This window comes from Babylonia areolata, chromosome 33 (genome assembly GCF_041734735.1).
Source record: "Babylonia areolata isolate BAREFJ2019XMU chromosome 33, ASM4173473v1, whole genome shotgun sequence".
Taxonomy (NCBI): domain Eukaryota; kingdom Metazoa; phylum Mollusca; class Gastropoda; order Neogastropoda; family Buccinidae; genus Babylonia; species Babylonia areolata.
The window spans coordinates 22,744,712-22,757,181 of NC_134908.1; the positions used below are offsets into that span (position 1 = coordinate 22,744,712).

At 45.5% G+C, this 12,470-nt stretch overlaps 1 protein-coding gene across 4 annotated transcripts in view; it reads left to right on the forward strand.

Annotated features, from left to right (window-relative positions):
• The first annotated feature begins 3,205 nt into the window (after positions 1–3,205).
• Positions 3,206–12,470, forward strand: part of LOC143276971 (uncharacterized) — a 29,181-nt gene continuing 19,916 nt past the window's right edge. For 2 of the 4 annotated variants that reach the window (XM_076581664.1, XM_076581667.1), the window contains exons 1-4: positions 3,206–3,327; positions 3,406–3,491; positions 5,703–5,739; positions 10,588–10,612. In XM_076581664.1, coding sequence (XP_076437779.1) covers positions 3,485–3,491; positions 5,703–5,739; positions 10,588–10,612 — 69 coding nt within the window. In that variant the 5' untranslated portion in view covers positions 3,206–3,327; positions 3,406–3,484. Of the gene's footprint in view, positions 3,328–3,361; positions 3,492–5,702; positions 5,740–10,587; positions 10,613–12,470 lie in introns of those variants that run through there. The other 2 variants (XM_076581666.1, XM_076581665.1) reach the window with 2 other exon arrangements.

Below are 12,470 nucleotides of genomic sequence, written 5' to 3' on the forward strand. Positions count from 1 at the left end.
TATCTGTTCTACACTGTTATAGAGGGCTATGTATGACTGACAAATTATCCGTTCTACACTGTTATAGAGGGCCTATGGTATGACTGACAAATTATCCGTTCTACACTGTTATAGAGGGCTATGGTCTGACTGACAAATTATCCGTTCTACACTGTTATAGAGGGCCATGGTCTGACTGACAAATTATCCGTTCTACACTGTTATAGAGGGCTATGGTCTGACTGACAAATTATCCGTTCTACACTGTTATAGAGGGCCATGGTCTGACAAATTATCCGTTCTACACTGTTATAGAGGGCCATGGTCTGACAAATTATCCGTTCTACACTGTTATAGAGGGCCATGGTCTGACAAATTATCCGTTCTACACTGTTATAGAGGGCCATGGTCTGACTGACAAATTATCTGTTCTACACTGTTATAGAGGGCCATGGTCTGACAAATTATCCGTTCTACACTGTTATAGAGGGCCATGGTCTGACAAATTATCCGTTCTACACTGTTATAGAGGGCTATGGTCTGACTGACAAATTATCCGTTCTACACTGTTATAGAGGGCTATGGTCTGACTGACAAATTATCCGTTATAGAATGCTGTGGTCTGACTGACATAGTGACAGTTGTTTGGGCTGCCGCCTTGTTTGCATGGCCGAAAACCAGTGTCAGCTTCGTCAGTACAGGGCAGCCGACCACGAAATTCATTGCGTGCGTACTGCGGGCGCGCGCGCGTGCAGTGTAGTAGTGACGGGTGTGACGGCTTCAAACTGCCCCCCACAGTAGGAATTACCCCCTGGGCGGCTCTGGGGTGGCCTCGAGTGGTGACTCTTGGGATCATTATTATTTTGTGGTTTGTGGAGAACCACACACACACGCGCGCGTGCACACACACACACACACACACACACTCTCTCTCTCTCTCCCTCTCTCACCCTCTCTCTCTCTGTCTCTCTGTGTGTGCTTATTTGGAAATTAGTTCTTTTGTTTCATCACAACAACCTTCTCCAACACCGCTCCATGCCTGTCAACTGTATGTATGTATGACGAACCAGTGATAGAGAGAGAGCGAGAGAGAGAGAGTGAGAGAGAGAGAGAGTGAGAGAGAGTGAGACAGAGAGGGGGGTACAGAGAGAGAGGAAGAGGGGAGGGAGAGAGAGAGGGGGGGGGAGACAGAGGGGGAGATAGAGATAGAGGGAGACAGAGAGGGAGAAGGGAGAGAGGTGTGGTTGTTTCGGAAGGTGTGGGGGGTGGGGGGTGAGGGGTAGAAAAAGTCATGAATGGTTCATGTAATTTTTTTTTCCTTTCATGTAAATCGTTCTGAGCTCTCGGAGACAAAGGGCGGTGTACAAATGTATATTGGTAAAGTAAAATAAGATAAGATAAGAAGATATCAATTTATTGTCTGTAAATCCACAGAAATTTGTCTTTTCAGCTCCAGTGCCTATAGCATTAAACACGTCAAGCGCAATCACTTTTACTAATATGAACATTCATGAAAGTATGCAACAGAACACTTAAAAGTGATAAAACTGGTGTTTACAAGGTGAGAAAAACCACTTATCATCGTCATCATCATCATCGTCGTCATCATTATCATCATCATTATCATCGTTATCATTATCATTATTGCCATTAATATTATTGTTCTTGTTGTTGTTGTTGCTGTTGTTGTTCTCCTCCTCCTCCTCCTCCTCTTCCTTCTTCTTCTTTCTACTCCTCCTCCTCCTCCTTCTTTTCCTCTTTCTTCTTCTTCTTCTTCTGCCTACTCCTCCTCCTCCTTCTCCTCTTTCTTCTTATTCTTCCTCCTCCTCCTCCCCCTTCTCCTCTCTCTTCTTCTTCCTCCTCCTCCTCTTCCTTCTTCTTCTTCTTCTTCTTCCTACTCTTCCTCCTCCTCCTTCTTTTCCTCTTTCTTCTTCTTCTTCTTCTTCTGCCTACTCCTCCTCCTCCTCCTCCTCCTCTTTCTTCTTCTTCTTCCTACTCCTCCTCCTCCTCCTCCTCCTTCTTTTCCTCTTTCTTCTTCTTCTTCTCCTTCTTCTTCTTCTTCTTCTGCCTACTCCTCCTCCCCCTTCTCCTCTCTCTTCTTCTCCCTCCTCCTCCTCTTCCTTCTTCTTCTTCTTCTTCCTACTCTTCCTCCTCCTCCTTCATTTCCTCTTCCTTCTCCTTCTCCTTCTTTTTCTTCTTCTCCTTCTCCTTCTTTTTCTTCTTCTTCTCCACCGTTGTGGTTGTTTTCCCCCTCACAGCTGTTGTACAATCAGTATCTTGGGCCTTCTTGTTGTGTTGATTCAGCGAACTGTAATCCATGTTACGTATCAAGGCCTGAGAAGTTCTGTGGAGAGGTGACCGCTACATACTACGAGGGTACTGAATTGTTGAACGTTAATATTATTGTTGTTGTTGTTGTTGCTGTTGTTGTTGTTCTTCTCCTCCTCCTCTTTCTTCTTCCTCTTCTTCTTCCTCCTCCTCCTCGCCTTTTCATCGTGGGGGGGAGAGAGAGTGGGGAGGGGGAGTGGGGGGGGGGGGGGGTAAGCTTCCGTCTACACCGTGGAAAGCGAGATAGGTCGCTATTGATTCCTACTGCCGGTGAATCGCAAGAGAGTGAACCCCCACACAGCAAATCGGCTTCTCGGGGGGTTATTCCGAGCAAAAAAAATGCCAGAGAGAGAAAGAAGGGGAGGGGGGGGGGGGAGGATGGGAGAGAGAGGGGGGTAGGGAGGGAGAGAGAGGCTGGGGGGGGGAGGGATAGAAGAGAGAGAGTGTGTGTGCGAGTGAGAGGAGGGGATAGAGAGCGAGGGAGGGAGAGAGAGAGAGAAACACAACTGAACCTCTCCAAGCGTAATTTGGATCAGGACCAAAATCTGTTCTCCACGTGGTTCCCAAACCGTTGCCCTGCACACACACACACTCACACACACACACACACACACACACACACACACACACACACACACACACACACACACACTTTCCCCAGAAAGAAACACCAAAGCTAATCTGGCACCAGTTCAGAATATTTCTCCGGGAGTAACTTTTGGGATGGGGGTGGTGGGGTGGGGTAAAGGGTGTCCCGTTTGTGTGTGTGTGGGGTGAGGGGGGCGAGGTGCCGTGTGTGTGTGTGTGTGTGTGTGTGTGTGTGTGTGTGTGTGTACGTACAACCGTTCTTTTTTTAACAACGCAGATTGACGCTGGAAAGGACGTGAGCACAGAACGCACAAGGCACACACAATCAGATGCAGACACAGCCTCTGACACGGACAGTCAGTGTTCAAATTGTGTGCTGTGTGGATCAAGGGAAATTCTTTACAAGATATTGGAACCTCTCTTTTCTGCACGGTCAATTGTTTTTATTTTATTTTATTTTATTTTATCTTAATTACTTTTTTTAATTTTATATTATACCCTGTTTTTCAGCTGTGGTTCTTGTGTGTGTGTGTGTGTTTATGGCAGCAGCTGTGTTGCGGATGTAACGACGCCAGTCCCTGACGCAAAAATGCCAAGTAAGTGGTTGTGTGTGTGTGTGTGTCTGTGTGTGTCTGTGTGTGTCTGTGTCTGTCTGTCTGTCTGTGTTTGTGTCTGTTGTGTCTGTGTCTCTGTCTGTGTCTGACTTTGTGTGTGTGTGTGTGTGTGTGCGTGCGTGCGTGTGTGTGTGTGTGTGTGTGTGTGAGAGAGTGTGTGTATGTGTGTGTGTTTTTTTGTGTGTATCTGTGTTTTGCGTGCGTGCCTGCGTGTGTGTTTGTGTGTGCGCGCGCGTGTGTGTGGTGTGTGTGTGTGTGTGTGTGTGTGTGTGGAGGGAGGAAGGCGGGGAGTATATGTGTGTGTGTGCGTGTGTGTGTGTGTGTGTGTGTGTCTGTTGGAGTGTGTGCATCTTGGGGGAGAGGGGGGAGGGAGGAGCTGAATGTATGTGTGTGTACTCCTGCCTTCGTGCCTTCATGTCTAATTATCATATCACACAATGACACAACCTTACAGCTGGTCCAACAGCAATGGACGCGAGTTTGAATCCCAGCGGAGGTGGGTTTTTCGGCCCGTTGCCGGCTCCTACCCAGAGTTGAGTGTGCTGTGGGCTGAAATGGGGAGACTGGGACCACACAGTGGAGTGTCATCCACTTCACGGATGTGTCTTTTTTGGGTGTGTTGCTCTAATTTCCCGACCAACACTGCAAGTGTCTGTATCTCTCGGGCCTGGATATATCGTTATGACAGGAAGCGTAGAGTAAAGAGTAGAGTGGGGGGTACCCGTTATGCCGCCGTCCCGTTATGCCGCCGACCCGCTATGCCGCTATCCCGCTTTATTCCCTTTCGCTTTTCATCACATGCGCGTGAAAAATGATATATGACAGTAGCAGTTTTCACAAATGACGTATATTATGATGTAAACACTGAATGACACTAAAACTCGCCATTTAGAGGCGGGCTCGTGCAAATGCAAACTAAATGATAAAAAAAATATGTATTCAGGACAAATGTAATACTTTCAATTTTCTACATTTTTAATGAGAAACAAAACCAATAACAAGCAAAAAGAAAAAAGTGTGCTAGAAACGAATTTTAAAGGAAAGTTTCTTGTACAGATCATTTCTCCACTAGTATCTATAGCCCAAAACAAGGAAATGGCGGAAACAATCTTCCAATGTACTGCAAATGTAAAATGCCCTGGTACCGAAAGGGAATAAAATCATATTGCCGCAGACCCATTGTCAAACAATCTCTCTCTCTCTCTCTCTCTCTCTCTCTCTCTCTCTCACATACACACACACACAGACACATACCCAATCACACTCAAAAAGAAATAAAAGATCATAACAACCAATGTTTGTCCCAAACAAACTTTTTTGTGACAAAAGACAATCCGTAAACGGGTCGGCACAACGGGTCGGCGGCATAGCGGGTCGGCGGCACAACGATACGCTCCCGCGTAGAGTACAGCCTTGTCATGCAGTCCCAAACCTAAATGGACCTTCATAGCAGAAGTGTGGTTATCATCATCGTCATCATCATCATCATCATCATCGTCATCATCATTGTCATCCTCCTCCTCCTCCTGCATCGTCAGTGTAGAAAAAAAAGAAAACAAGAAGTAAAAAGTCTAAATTATGTGACCTTTCATGCTTTCAAGTCATGCCCTGTTCTCGTGGTGACCTCAGTTTCCGTGCTTGGGGTGAGTGTTGTCAATGTCTTCAGTGTCGGTAGATTCAAGGGTAACTGTAGCTGGAGGGACGTGGTGGCGGTCTCTGCTCTGGGAGGGATGCTCACTCAGTCTGGCTCTGCGACTAAGCCATTATTGTCGCCATTAGGGGTCTTAGTAAGCGGTGTCCTAAGTACGTTAAATCAGAGCAGGCATTACCGAACACCACCCAAGTGACTCAGCAGCAGTGCAGGGTCTCCTCTGGTGTGTGGCCTCCTGGTGACCTAACATCTATGGTTCTCTGTGGACTGCCGGCACCGGGACTGCGGCAGACGAACCCGGGTGTGGCTGTGTGTTGCTGGGGGAAGTGGGAATGAGCGGCGTGGGGGTGATGCCACTGAAACGCTGCACATGACGGGGCCGCAAAAAACAAACAAACAAACAAAAAGAATAAAAGGTGTTGGTATAGAACTGCACATTAAACCTTTTTCTTCCCCGTAACATATACGCGGAAGGCAGTTTCCGTTATGCATAGAATCTAACTCTCTTTTTTCATTCTTTCTTCTTTTTTTTTAACTGACAGGAAAAAGAAAAGTGAAACGCATGGGAAAGGAGCAACAGTAAGTAAATTCGCCACTGGGGTGTCTCCAACTGTGTGTTGATGTTCTTTACTTATGTCTGTGTGTCTGTGTCTGTGTGTCTGTGTCTGTCCCTGACTGTGTCTCTTCGTCTGTATGTTTCTCTCTCCATCTGTGTGTGTGTGTGTGTGTGTGTGTGTGTGTGTGTGTGTTATTTTTACCATGCTTATACCTTTATGTAGTATAGTATTCGATTTCTATGACTTTAAGTAGCATTGTGTAGTGCATGCAATGACATACATAATGTAGTTTTGTGTAATGTAGACCCTGTTTCAGGGCGGGGACTGGATGAAAAAAGCACGCCAGTGATTATCTATTATCCTCGATAATAAGGAAAAGAATTTGTCTGTTTCTCTGTCTGTCTGTCTCTCTGTGTTTTGCCACTCTCTGAACTGTACAGAGCACCAAATAGCAACTACATGCATAATCTGTCAAGATTGTTGGGGTTTTTTGTGTTTTTGGGGGTTTTTTTTCCCCATTCCTTTAACAGGAGAAAGAAAATGTATTACGTAATGGGTCAACACCCATACCATGATATTTCATTGATTGATTGATTGATATGGATACTTATATAGCGCCTATCTTCGGTCGGAGACCAAGCTCTAAGCGCTTTACAAACACGGGGTCATTTCCACAACAGGCTGCCTACCTGTGGGTAGAGCCGACTGACGGCTGCCATTGGGCGCTCATCATTCGTTTCCTGTGTCATTCAATCAGATTTCAGGCACGCACACATGCACACTTAGACAAACATGTAACATTTAACATTTTACGTGTGTGTGCGTTTTGTTTATTTACCCCGCCATGCAGGAAGCCATACTCCGCTTTTGGGGGTGTGCATGCTGGGTATGTTCTTGTTTCCATAACCCACCAAACGCTGACATGGATTACAGGATCTTTAACGTGCGCATTTGATCTTCTACATGCGTATACACATGAAAGGGGTTCCGGCACTGGCAGGTCTGCACATATGTTGACCTGGGAGATCGGAAAAATCTCCACCCTTTTACCCACCAGGCGCCGTCACCGAGATTCGAACCCGGGACCCTCAGATTGAAAGTCCAACGCTTTAACCACCCGGCTATTGCGCCGAATGTTTCATGTGTTCTGTTTTACGTAAACTCCTGTCCCTTTGACGTCACCATGCTGACGACAAACCAACGTACCAACGTAGTGAAGAATGTCTACATATGTTTATATAAAGCCTTTGACTGAGCGGTGCGCTGACGCGCGCAGTTGATGTATAAGATAATTGGTTCTGGACGCTTTGATACTGACACTGGTTTCTCTGAAGAAGTCGTCAGCCCATTATTGATACTGACACTGGTTTCCCTGAAGAAGTCGTCAGCCCATTATTGATACTGACACTGGTTTCTCTGAAGAAGAAGTCAGCCCATTATTGATACTGACACTGGTAGAAGTTAGCCCATTATTGATACTGACACTGGTTTCTCTGAAGAAGTCAGGCCATTATTGATGCTGACACTGGTTTCTCTGAAGAAGTCGTCAGCCCATTATTGATGCTGACACTGGTTTCTCTGAAGAAGTCGTCAGCCCATTATTGATGCTGACACTGGTTTCTCTGAAGAAGACGTCAGCCCATTATTGATACTGACACTGGTAGAAGTCAGCCCATTATTGATACTGACACTGGTTTCTCTGAAGAAGTCGTCAGCCCATTATTGATACTGACACTGGTTTCTCTGAAGAAGTCAGCCCATTATTGATACTGACACTGGTAGAAGTCAGCCCATTATTGATGCTGACACTGGTTTCTCTGAAGAAGTCGTCAGCCCATTATTGATACTGACACTGGTTTCTCTGAAGAAGTCGTCAGCCCATTATTGATACTGACACTGGTTTCCCTGAAGAAGTCGTCATCCCATTATTGATACTGACACTGGTTTCTCTGAAGAAGTCAGGCCATTATTGATACTGACACTGGTTTCCCTGAAGAAGTCGTCAGCCCATTATTGATACTGACACTGGTTTCTCTGAAGAAGTCGTCAGCCCATTATTGATACTGACACTGGTTTCCCTGAAGAAGTCGTCAGCCCATTATTGATACTGACACTGGTTTCTCTGAAGAAGAAGTCAGCCCATTATTGATACTGACACTGGTAGAAGTTAGCCCATTATTGATACTGACACTGGTTTCTCTGAAGAAGTCGTCAGCCCATTATTGATACTGACACTGGTTTCTCTGAAGAAGTCAGCCCATTATTGATACTGACACTGGTTTCTCTGAAGAAGTCGTCAGCCCATTATTGATACTGACACTGGTTTCTCTGAAGAAGTCGTCAGCCCATTATTGATACTGACACTGGTTTCTCTGAAGAAGTCGTCAGCCCATTATTGATACTGACACTGGTTTCCCTGAAGAAGTCGTCAGCCCATTATTGATACTGACACTGGTTTCTCTGAAGAAGTCGTCAGCCCATTATTGCTGTGTATTTGTCTTTGGACCTCCTTCAGTAGTAGCTGTGGCCTGCACTGAATAAAAACCATTTTCGTTTCGTTTCTGTCTATCTGTAATTGTTTTATTTCTCCAAGTTCATCTGTCTGTCTGTTCTCCCCTCTCTGTCTCTGTCTCCGTCTCTGTCTGTCTGTCTGTCTCTCTGTCCCCTCCCCACTCTCTCTCCTCTCTCTCCCCTCCTCTCTCTTTCATTCTTTCTCTCCCTCCCTCCCTTCACCGCCCCCCCCCTCTCTCTCTCTCAGTCTCTCGCTGTCTCCCTCTTTCTCTCCACTCCCTCTTTCTGTCTATCCCACCCTTTTCTCTCTCTCTCCCTCTCTCCCCTCTCTCACTCTCCCCCTCCTCTCTCTACTCTCATCTCTCTCTCTTTCCCCTCCTCTCTCTTCCCCTCCTCTCTCTCTCCTCTCTCTTTCTCCCTCCTTTCTCTCCTCTCTCGCTTTCTCTCTCTCTCACCATCCCCCTCTCTCTCTCACTCTCTCCCCATCCTCTCTCTCTCTCTCTCTCTCTCTCTCTCTCTCCCTCCTCTCTCCCTCCTCTCTCTCGCTTTCTCTCTCTCTCACACCATCCCCCCCTCTCTCTCTCCCTCCTCTCTCCCTCCTCTCTCTCGCTTTCTCTCTCTCTCTCTCTCACCATTCCCCCCCCTCTCTCTCTCTCTCACCATCCCCCCCTCTTTCTTTCTCACTCTCTCCCCCATCCCCTCTCTCTCTTTCTGTCCCCTCCCCACTCTCTCTCCTCCTCTCTCTCCCCTCCTCTCTCTTTCACTCTTCCTCCCTCCCTTCACCCCCCTCCCCTCTCTCTCACTGTCTCTCCCTCATTCTCTGCACTCCCCTCTCTCTCTCCTCTCTCCTTCCCTCTCCCTCCCCCCCTCCCCTACACTTCTTATCCTCTGTTTCCTCTGTCTGCTCTGTCTGTAGTTCCTTTCGGTAAAGTTATGTCTGTTGTTAATGGATGGTGATGAAGTAATTAATAATGCGTATTGTCTGCGCGAATCGGCCTTTTTTTTCTCTCTCTTTGTTCTTTTGACATCGCTCGTATAGTTTGGTATATCTGTGTGGTTCGTCCGTCGGGATCGACGAGGACCATCTAGTCATCCTGGGGGTGGGTGGGTTGGGCTCTGTGGGTGCGCAGATGACTGGTCAGGCCAATCCGCGCCCGGAAGGTTCTGACGCAGTGTGGACAGGGGATGGTGGCGGCTGTTGGGGACTTGCTGGCACTGCTTTTCCTGGCCTGTCTGCGTTGCTCTGCTGCAGCGATTCTGTTGGCCTCACAGGATTTGGCGCCTTTGTGGACAGCTGAACGCCACTTTGGTCTGTCCATTGCATTCAGCTCCCATGTGTCGTGGCTGATGTTGAAGGCCTTCAGAGAAGCTTTCAGAGTGTCTTTGAAGCGCTTCTTTTGGCCTCCATGGGAGCTCTTGCCATGTTGGAGTTCTCCGTACAGCAGTTTCTTGGGGAGCCGGTGGTCTGGCATGCGAACTACATGGCCTGCCCAGCCCAGCTGGACCTGCATCAAGATGGTGTAGATGCTGGGCAAGTTTGCACGAGTGAGCACCTCTGTGTCAGGGGGTGCACGGGAGGGGTAGTACCTCTAGAGGGGAGGCTTGTCACGCTCTTCCGGGAGTGGCTCGTCCTCTGTTGGTCCCCACCGGCACCCAGCTCTCACCTATGGGTCCTAGAAGCTGCTAGCATGCGGCAGCGTCCAAACCCCGGGCAACGGCTTTGACAGGCTGGCTAAACTAGGTGAGGGTAGCCGACGGGTCTCAAACCCTCGGTGAGTTGGGGCTTGTCTACCCAAGCATGTGAAGACTGGTATATGTAAGATATATATGAATGTGGTATATGTAAGATATATGAATGTAGCGTTTCGATGCCCCTGGGGGCCAAGAGATGACACTTTTTGTCTTGCCTGTTGTCATTCCTGTTGTCTCGAATCATGATTATTCTTCAACTTTTCATTGTTTGTAGTTATTCTGTCCATTCATTTTCGTTGCCACGATCCATCTATTTCAGAAATCAAGTGATAATTATTAATTGAATTTGTTGTTTTGTACTTATTTATTTATTTGTTTATTTATTGATTTGCTTATTTATTCATATATTTATCTGTCTCTTTATTCATTTATTTTCTAAATCATTCATGTGTTTATTTATTCATGTATTAGTTAGTTAGTTATTTGCTTATTTACTTAGTTTTTAGTTATCTATTCGTGCTTTCACTGACTGATGTGATTCATTTACTTAGTTAGTTTTTAGTTATCTATTCATGCTTTCACTGACTGATGTGATTCATTTACTTAGTCAGTTAGTTAGTTATCTATTCGTGCTTTCATTGACTGATGTGATTCACTGACTAACCAGGGCCGATGACGGTGACGATCTTCCGGTAAGGGCGATAACCCTCAGCGATTGGTGTGAACACTCTTTGGTTGTCTGTCGTTGCTTAACGCGTTTTGTGTGGTGGATAACAGGCGCGCGCACGCACACACACACACACACACACACACACACACACACACACACACACACACACACACAAACGTGTGTTCCCTCAACGTTTGCTTTTTTTTTTTTTTTTTTTTTTTAGACGAACGTATTCTGTTTTTTATTAGCTCAGCTCAGGGTGAATTTTGTCAAAATCTCCACCAACACTTGTTCATGTGAAATATTAACATCATTAATTTCTGGGGATTTTTAGCAGCGGGGATTGGAGATGACATGTCCTTCAAATAATAATTACAATAATACTAATACTAATAATTATCATTATCATGATAATGATAGTAATAACAACAGCAATAGTAATAACGATCATGATAATAATGGTAATGATGAGTTAGTGCTCTGTGCTACTGTAACTTGCAAATGATAATGATAATGATGCCGTATGTACGATTGTGTTCTTTGTTACTGTGATTTGAAAGTGCTGATCATGGGAAGAAGATGATGGCCAAGATTAGAAGAATAACTAGCTAACTGGGGCTTATTTTCAAGATTAGGCATAAATGCTCATAATGATAATAATAATAATAATAATAATAATAATAACTAAATAGATAAACAAACAAACAAACAAATCAGTAAATGAATGAATAAAATGGCATTGATTGATACGGTTATAACCGATAATAACAATAACAACCAGTGTGATAGGTACCCAGACATGTCTAAGCATGCACTCCAGGCCTGACAAGCGCGTTGGGTTATACTGCTGTCAGGCATCTGTCTATCAGAACTGGTGTAGCGTATATGGATTTGACCATGTGCTCGTGAATCACCTGTCAGCTTTAGCTTGTTGTGGCTGGTGTTGTGGTTTTGTTGTGGTTGTTTGTTGTGGCTGGTGTTGTTTCATGGGTGCTGTGGTGATTAGTCTGACAATTACCCTCGTGCTTCCATTGAGTGTCTTTTTGGTTTGCTCTTATTGTATTCATTTATTTCATTTTATTTTAGTTTAGTTTAGTTTAGTTTACAGCGACTGGCGCAACAGCCGACTTGTTAAAGCGTTGGACTTTCAATCTGAGGGTCCCGGGTTCGAATCTCGGTAACAGCGCCTGGTGGGTAAAGGGTTGAGATTTCCCCGATCTCCCGGGTCAACATAATATATGTGCAGACCTGCTCGTATCTGAACCCCATTCGAGTGTATACGCAAAGCAGATCAAATACGCACGTTAAAGATCCTGTAATCCGTATCAGCGTTTGGTGGGTTATGGAAACAAGGACATACCCAGCATGCACACCCACGAAAACGGAGTATGGCTGCCTACAAGGTGGGGTAAAAACGGTCATACGCGTAAACGCCCACTCGTATACATACGAGTGAACGTGGGAGTTGCAGCCCCATGAATGAAGAAGAAAGAAGAATATTGCAGTGTCGTTGGTGATTCCTGCTTTTATTTTATGTTGCCTGTATTCCAAGTTACCCATTTCTTAATCTTTTTATTTAATTTTTTTAACTTATTTAGTTATTTTTCGTTCTTTTTTTGTGTGTGTGTCGTGGTTATCGATCCTTTTTGGTTGATGCTTTGGACTTAAATTTGGACTTAGCAAAATATGTTTTTAGGTCCTTTAAACATGTGATCAAAATGCCCAGGGAAATACTATCACAGAACGACACGTTCACACGCACGCACACACACACACACACACACACACACACACACACACACACACACACACACACACACACACAACAATACCAAAACTGGTAAGAAAGCAACCGCACAGATACACACATATCAATTTAT